General features: G+C 39.6%; 1 protein-coding gene across 3 annotated transcripts in view; it reads right to left on the bottom strand.

The window, feature by feature from the left end:
- Positions 1-2,613: 2,613 nt before the first annotated feature.
- The window catches only part of mettl15 (methyltransferase 15, mitochondrial 12S rRNA N4-cytidine), a 48,992-nt gene continuing 42,378 nt past the window's right edge, over positions 2,614-9,227 (bottom strand). For 2 of the 3 annotated variants that reach the window (XM_029461941.1, XM_029461952.1), the window contains exon 6: positions 3,794-4,218. In XM_029461941.1, the coding sequence (XP_029317801.1) occupies positions 3,794-4,218 (425 nt within the window). Of the gene's footprint in view, positions 4,219-9,227 lie in introns of all 3 variants that reach the window. The other variant, XM_029461960.1, reaches the window with a different exon arrangement.

Here is a 9,227-nt window from a genome sequence, read left to right as displayed (position 1 = left end):
CGACACACTGAGCGCACACTAGCAAGCTAGACTCATTTATTTTACCTCTGTGCTCCTAAAGTCTGCTGAAACTTAAACCAACTTCTGACAACAAACTCTAAAATAAAAATACCATTGTTGTTTATTCTTTTGTTGAAATGAAACTGTGAAATAAAGATTGTGATTTGTATGTTTATCTCTGTATGAAGTAAAGACATTAATCCTGTCTGCAGGTTAGATGACGCTCAGTGCGTCTGCCTGCAGCTTCAGGGCCGTGATTCAACAACAGTAGCTATTAGTTACGTACCTGCTAGTCAATTTATGGATTGATCCAAGTCTACAATAATAGCATCGTCTTACAGTATATTTAATGTTATCGGAGGTTACTGTTTCCATGGCAATTGAGAATTTGCAGACGTAGATAACAATAATTTATTTTCACTGATGTTCCCGTCTTATCATCTCCTGCATCAAGCAACAAACATCAGTTGTTTCAGAATTTTAGACAAAAGAGATTTAAACAAATATAAAAACAACTATAAACAGTGTATTCTGGTACATTTACCTGCGATCGTTCCTGAGCCTAAAACAAACATTGAATAAAAAACAGTGGATGAGAAAATGTTTAGCTTGAACAGATATGACCCCTTATCATCCGCTTATACCTAAGACAATATTTTACTATAAAACACAGAATATCTGAGCCACAAATTATACATTTATCTATAAAATCAAAATACCCAATCACAATCTTATTTACATAATATGACACAATACTTACAAGTAAAAGATCTGCAGTCAAAATATATTTATTTATTAAATTATCAAAATTCCATAAGTATTACATTCAAATTGTACTAAAAGCATAAAAAGTAAAAGTGATCGCTACGTAGGATAACGGCTCTTTTATTAGCTCAGTTTGGCTTTGTTTGTACAATCTTAATTTGCAACTAGTAAGTAGTAACGTTAGCTGTCAAATAAAAATACTGGAGTGAAAAGTACAACATGTTCCTTTGAAATGTAGTGGAGTAAAAGTACAAAGTAAGTACAAATGAAAACATTTAAGTATAGCAGGTACCTTAGACTTGTATTTCCACCGATTTAGCATCGCACATCGCTTCAATGAAGCAGAACTGAAAATATCCTCTTTGGCGCCTACATTACCCACAATGAAACTCAACTACTACATGCTAGTGGCTGCTAATGTAGCCTCCAGCCGCTAGTCTCAAGGAAAGATGATGAGCGCACTTCTTTTTAACTCCACATCCCCCCCCCGATTGTTTTTCATTTCCAAACTTTGTCTTCAACCAACGCTGACTCAAGTGACATCACTTCTTTAGAAATCAACAATATACTGAAGGGACAGTCTGTAGAATTTGGCGGCATTTAGAGTAAATAATATTTAACTTAATACCCCACCACTCACCCCTCCCTTTACAAGACTGTGGTATCTCGCCATCCTTACCATAACATTAACTTTAGGCCGCCATTACCGCAGCATTACAAGCGTGTCGGAGAACTATGGTGGCCTTCAAGTAAAGGCCCTCTTTAGAGCCAGTGTTTGGTTTGTCCTATCTGGGCTACCGTAGAAACATGCCGGACTCTCTGAAGAGGACCTGCTCCCTCTGTAGATATGAAGGGCTCATTCTCAGGAAACGAAAACACAACGATTCTTAGTTTCAGGTGATTATACACTAATGGAAACATAGTTATGAATATTATATTCCATTTCTGCTAATAGATCCCCCTATATACTACACACTGGCCGTTTAAAATATGTGTAGGTACAGTACGTGTGGTGAGTATTATGTTTCTATAATCTGTAGATGAGTTAGTGTTGAGAAGATTGTATTAAAACATGAATCCACCCACACACACACACACACATACTGTACATAAACATGAGGACTCCCTGCATAGCGGGAAAAATAGTGGCAATACCAAAGACTACTTAAAACAATATCGAGGATAAACCTTTCAGAACTGGAACCGATAGAAATCTCTCCCGTTTCTTTATCCTTTTCTATTTATATGAATTATTTTATGCATCAGTATGAAATAAAGTTATGAGTACCATACCATAGTACCATTTTCTTACCATACATGGTAAACAGTGTGATTCAGAAAAGATGTTAAGGAAATAAAGGACGAGCAAAGTATCCAAAAGATGAGCTATCACGACATTCAAACTCACAATATAGCGTCATTTCATATTAGATTAAAACAGCATATAATTTTAGACAGTTAAATGTTACTCGCGTCATTTAGTTTCCAAGGGAACGACAAGGGTATATTTAGAGTGCACTAAACTGAGACAGAAGAAAAAAAGTGTTAATAATCTCGAAGAAGCAATTACAATTAGTCAAAGTAAAATAGTAAAGATCAGAACACCTCATCTGCTTACAATTGAAGGTGAGAGAATGCTCAAAAACAACCAACCAGCTCATTCAGCACCACTTCTGACACTTGCGTCATTCAGTATTTAGTGGCATTACTGATTCATATGGTACAGTAGAGGTTTCACTTGAGCAACTCATCAAGGGAGGTTCAGGGAAAATACAGACGTCAATGAGAAAAGGTGTTTCTTTTGTTTTATATGTTGAGATATTTAGCTGCAATAACCACCTAATATTCTGACAATCGTAAGAAATTCATATTTATTAGAATAGCACACAGAAATTAAAAGTTTAATTCAGAATTAATTCAGAGTATTGTACAGGATCATTACAGATCAAACCAGAGGGGTTTTGTAATGTCCAGTACAGTTTATAATCACAAGGCAAACAACACAAAAGTTACACACTTTTACTTTTTACTTCAAACATTAACCTGCTTTCACACAATTGGTGGCTGTCACTTGAGTTTGGACAGGATTTTTATAGTGCTAAGGCAAGGGGAGAGAAAGACAAGTGTTTCTTCTGGAATTTAAGAGTATACATCATATTAAACTGTAAACATGATCAGCCCCTTCTAATTAGTATTGCATATTCATCTAATTCTTAATTGGAAGTTCATTCTTGACCTCTGGGAACAGTGTATATATAGCAAAATAATCTATCAAAAGGTCCAAGCTTTCAGAGCGCTCAATCACATTTTAAGGTCTTCATATCAGTGAATGGATTTAAATCAGGCATCATCATGTGACCTAAATGTGCAACAATGCTATATTACATGACCAAAGGTCCCGGACGACACCTCAACCAGCTCGATTCACTGACGACAGTGAGATGGGAGTGAATGCAATGAAAGCTAGAGAGTGGACCTTTGAGTTTAGATCACTTTGTTACATATGTGGTTTTTTTTCTTGCCCGTTTTTATCCCAATTTGGAAAGTCCAGTTTTCTAAGCACGACAGTCTTTGTCACAGCTGACTTCTGTAGACTTTTGCTGTATTTGTGACACATGGTGCCGCCAATTATTTCTTTTCTCCTGCCAATGAAAAAAAATAAAATCTGAGCTCCAACCAGCGGGCATATTGTGTGGGAGATTCATTCCTTCTCTTACCCAGAGTTCATTCATCACTGTGCAGCACCCTAACCAACCACTGATGCAGCGTCAAGAACGCCAACCCTCACTGGCTTCCCACCAGTCCAATTGTAATTGTTGCAACAAGTTAGTGAGTTTTTCTGTGTGCAGAAGAAGTCCTACATTTACAGCCAAATCATAGAAAGAAAAGAACAATAGCACGCACCGCAGACAAATACAGAGGAGTTATTGTGTAACTGCCTCTACACCCTGCCAGTATCATTTGTAAAAAGTTACCGTGGCTGTAAAAAAGCTAAAACATTTTGAGTTTTCTAGTAATTGACACATAATTAACGTCTGACTACCGCCCTCAGTTTACTGGAGCGTCCTCGAGGATTCTCTTTTACATCGTCCCTTTCTGGGGTGATCACTTTTCTTCGCAGAGGAAGCCAATAAACATTTTCACCATCTCTTTTTTCACCCACCAGTTTTTGCTTCCCGGTGCCTTGCTTTCTTGGACTGAAGTGATCTAGATTGGACAAGTCTTCTCCCTGGAGGAAACGTTTGACCAGTCTGTCTTCTAGCGAATGAAAGGTGATCACGCAGAGACGTCCTCCAGGTGTCAGTACAGACCGGGCAGCACGCAGCCCCGCATGTAGTTCGTTCAGCTCATCATTCACAAAGATACGCAGAGCTTGGAAAGTCTTAGTGGCCACGTGTGCAGATCGTTGGAGTCGGTCTTTACGTGCATAGAGGACAGCTGCAGGAAATGATCCTAGAGACAAAGAGATGGTCACAGTAAATGGATCTTGTAAACTGGTTGTTAGTCTAATGCACTACAACATTTTGTTATTACTGTTTTTTTTACTGTTGTTTAATTTGCATGCAAAATTGAAAAAACAGAAGGCAATAAAAGTCTTGGAAAAAATGCTCAATGTAAACAATGTACAATGTAAAAATAAATGATGGAAATGTGCAGGAGAGTCTGAAAACTAAAGATTTACAACTTAAAATAAACATAACAAATTAGACCTAAACACAAGCAAGACTACAGGAGACCAAAGGGGACGATGAATAAAGTGATCACTTAACAATATGTCTTCGCTCCCCATTCATTTCTATGAGGAATGGAGCAAGACGTATTCGCTTCCAGACACAAATTCATTCAACCTTTTTTTACTTCGCACGGTTCAATCTTATTGAACTTTAACGCTCGAAATTTTAAAGCTCTCCAAAGTTCTTATGCTAACCCTCTCCAGGCTATTTTCTGTCCCGCTTGCTTTACGCTCCACCATGGGACTATATTTTGCCAAGTGAAATCCGGTCTGACTGGACCCCCATGCAGAAGTGCATCCACCTTAACACATGTGGATGGTTTTTGTAGCATTTGTGACATTTATGTTCATCACCAGTTTCAGACCAACAACTAATGTTGACTTTTTCAACCATGATTATGTACAATACTTTTCCTAACTGTGCCCGTAATCTCGATCTTCTCCTAACCTTAACCATGCGTAGTTATTTACTATTGTATAACATCAGAAAGCCAATGTATGCTGTGAGTAATGCTTAGAGACAAAACAACTATTGAACAAGCTCAAGAGGTTCAAATGTTCAGGTCTACACTGCACAGTCTACATCCATCTGAAAGAACAAGAGACACTAATGTGATGTCTGCATATATACAGATTTTGGACGGACAACAGCGATCATATGAAGGAGGGACGGACACCATCTGTGTCAAACTTTTAACAACCGTCCATGAACACAGTGGGGGACGGCCGGACCACTTATCAGCTACCACGCCACCAATCCACACCTGGATTCTTGTGACTCTGAAGACTCATGTGAACTAATGAATCATATATGACAACCCACAGGTGTTATCAGTATGTGAATAACACAAAAGAAGTAGAGATGACTGAGATCTCCACCAGTCATGAGACTAAAAGAAGCCTCTTGAAGGAATGCCATTGACGTAGTAGTTAGGCAGCTATGCAGTGGCAGTGGTCCTTCACCAAGTTACCATCTCTAGACTAAGAACACGAGACAGATGCACACCTTGGCAATTGATAACATTGTTGGTCTGGGAGCTGTATGTGTGGGCATCGTCTCGTCATGAAGAGTGTCCCTCTTTATATTTTATTATACATGTAACTTCTCTCTTTGTATAAACTAAATAAAGTATTATTAAAGAGTAGAGATCAATTGATGTAGCACAACCTATTGAAAAACAGATACAAGCCACTGTGAGCAGTGGAGAGAGCTGTAGCAGCTCTGATCGGTAGGTCAATCAGAGGCTCTGTGAGTACAGATGGAGGGTGGAGATGGTGTTGATATGGCTGATGTGTCACTAAATACCGCGGTAAATGCAGCCAAATGCCTCTCGTGATCTCTCAGTTCACTGAACGCCAAGTTCAAGTTAAATCTTACTGAGCACAAAACTACATGACATCGTCATGATTTCTGTTTAAAAATACCAAAATATAGTTGTTTTTCTTTTATGCTGTTGTTATTGCTGTCTGGCTGGTGCACTTAGTCTTGTTTTCTGTCAAATAAAGAGTGATTTATGTTTCTTATGAACCAATTGCACCTGCCTTTTAGAGGTGGAGAACTTTCAATGCAATACTTTTCATATCTCCTCCAGTTATTTGAGCGACCCTCCCTCAAAATGTATGTGCAATTCAGCAATTCAGAGAAAGGCATCGCTAACTGCAGACACGCAGAGAGGAAAACTGCACTTACAGGATTGTGCACCGGTTTGCTAAATAACATGCAGGGTACAGAATGCATCAGAATTTAGGCACAAAATAGTAAATACATGTGGACAATAGAAGCCAAAACTCTAACTGAAATGTCTTTTATTTATTTATTTTAATAATTGCTGCACATTGAGCTGCTTTTTTGGGAAAACATTAGCTTCATGTCAATAAGTATGATTAGTTCATTTCCACCTTGACCAACTCATAACCCCCACACAGAAGACAAAATAATAATTTGACACTTATATAGACCTAAAGAGAAACTGCAATAAATAGAGAAGTGAGTGATGTGGCATTTGTCTCCTCCTGCACTAAACAGCCCAAGGTGTGACTCACACTGCAATCAATACAATGCCTGCACAGCAAGGCCCAGCCCAGCCCTGGCCTCACCAAGCCATGAGCTCTCTCTCTCTAATTCATCTTTCAAAAGGTCCTACGGACAGATCCATGGATAAAAGACACGATGAAGATGTGTACATAAAGGGGAAATCAAGTAGTTAAGAAGGAAACACAACACTGTGAATGTATTACAACATACAGAATTAACTCTTGCTGTACTCTACCTTTGTGTTATGTCTCATTTTAATTTGCCGTATTGGATGTTTGTAGCATGCACCAACAAAAGGCAAGTGCACAAATACACAATAACATATTTGGACAATATGAGTGTTTGACGCTTCGGTGTTACTGGCCTGGACAAAAAGCAGGAGTTTGTTCACAACAACAGAATAACTCGAACAGTAAAACTGTGACACAACTTTGTTTGAGGTGGCATAACAGATGAGATGATGTATTTGCTCAAGTTGAAATGTTTCAATTTAAGCCAGAAATGGACTGAAACACTGTTGAGAATGAAGTGGCATTACCACAAATCTGAAATGTATCACGTCTAAGTGCTTCGTCACACCAGGAAGTTGCACAGTGTCATTAATTTACACGTCCTCGAAGTAGGTGGTGCTGGACGCTTGGTGATGTAGTAACTACATGTGCCGCTGTAGCTGGTGAACAAACTGGTAACATGGCATCTAAAGGCACCAAGCCGATATCGGCCGGTTAATAAATCACTCTGATTGGCTTTTTAGTTTAAGCGAATCAGTGCACAAGAAAAGAAATGGACGCGAGGAAAACAAACAAACGACTTAAGCCAAGAGGACACACACTGAGGCTCTTTTCATTTTCATCTTCATCTTCATCTCATCTGATCATTCATATACACGGATATTTTCAAAACGACATGGCTATCTGGAATGAAGCTTTGTTTTAATGTGTGTATCTTAACGACGGCTTGCATATAAACAGTCATACGTTCTCCGGTTTACACTAATGCCGCCTGCTGTTAAGGAAAGTGTTTTCCTCTCATGCAGGCGCTGAATGTACGTGCTAGTTTGCCGTTGGCTGTAGTCTTTGCGGTGTGTTCATGTGCGACTTTTTGGCCAAGACAAAGGCAACATGAGGCAACACATATATATATATATATATACACATACATACATACAGTATATATATAGTATGTATATATATATATATATATATATATATATATATATATATATATATATATATATATATATATATATATATATATATATACATACTATATATACAGTATATCTCAAAAGTGAGTACACCCTTTAGATTTTTGCAAATATTCTGTTATATCCTTTCAGGGGATAACATTATCCTACTGAAACTTTGATATAACTTAAAGTAGTCAGTGTGCTGCTTGAATAACAGTATAGATTTATTGTCCTTTGAAAATTACTCAGTACACAGCTGTTAATGTCTAAACAGCTGGCAACAAAAGTGAGTACACCCCATAGTGAACATGTCTAAATTGTGCCCAAAGTGTCAATATTTTGTGTGACCACCATTGTTATCTAGCACTGCTTTAACCCTACTGGGCATGGAATTCACCAGAGCTGCACAGGTTGCTTCTGGAATCTTCTTCCACTCCTCCACGACGACATCACGGAGCGCACGGATGTTGGACACCTTGCACTCCTCCACCTTCCTCTTGAGGATGCCCCACATGTGCTCAATTGGGTTTAGGTCTGGAGACATACTTGGCCAGTCCATCACCTTAACCTTCAGCTTCTTCAGCAAGGCCGTTGTCATCTTGGAGGTGTGTTTAGGGTCATTATCATGTTGGAAAACTGCCCTACGGCCCAGTTTCCGAAGAGAGGGGATCATGCTCTGCTGCAGGATGTCACAGTATATATTGGAATTCATGTGTCCCTCAATGAAATGCAGCTCCCCAGTGCCGGCAGCACTCATGCAGCCCCAGACCATGATGCTGCCACCACCATGCTTGACTGTAGGCAAAACACATTTGTCTTGGTACTCCTCACCAGGGTGCCGCCACACACGCCGGACACCATCTGACCCAAACAGGTTTATTTTGGTCTCATCAGACCACAGGACATGGTTCCAGTAACTCATGTTCTTGGATTCATTGTCTTCAGCAAACTGTTTGCGGGCTTTCTTATGCATCGGTTTCAGAAGGGGCTTCTGTCTGGGGCGACGGCCATACAAACCGATTTGATGCAGTGTGCGGCGTATGGTCTGGGCACTGACAGGCTGACATCCCACTTCTGCAACCTCTGCAGCAATGCTGGAAGCACTCGCACGTCTATTTTTGGAAACCAACCTCTGGATATGACGCTGAGCACGTGGACTCAACTTCTTTGGTCGACCCTGGCGAGGCCTGTTCCGAGTGGAACCTGTCCTGGAAAACCGCTGTATGATCTTAGCCACTGTGCTGCAACTCATTTTCATGGTGTTGGCAATCTTCTTATAGCCAAGGCCATCTTTGTGAAGCGCAATAATCCTTTTTTTCAGCCGCTCAGAGAGTTCCTTGCCATGAGGTGCCATGTTGTCCAGCATTCAGAGAGAATTGTGCCCAAAACACCAAATTTAACAGCCCTGCTTATCATTTACACCTGAATCCTTGTAACACTAACGAGTCACATGACACCAGGGCGGGAAAACAACATCATTGGGCACAATTAGGACATGTTCACTA

Source organism: Cottoperca gobio, chromosome 3, assembly GCF_900634415.1.
Source record: "Cottoperca gobio chromosome 3, fCotGob3.1, whole genome shotgun sequence".
NCBI classification, from domain to species: domain Eukaryota; kingdom Metazoa; phylum Chordata; class Actinopteri; order Perciformes; family Bovichtidae; genus Cottoperca; species Cottoperca gobio.
This window is presented reverse-complemented; position numbering and strand designations above follow the sequence as displayed.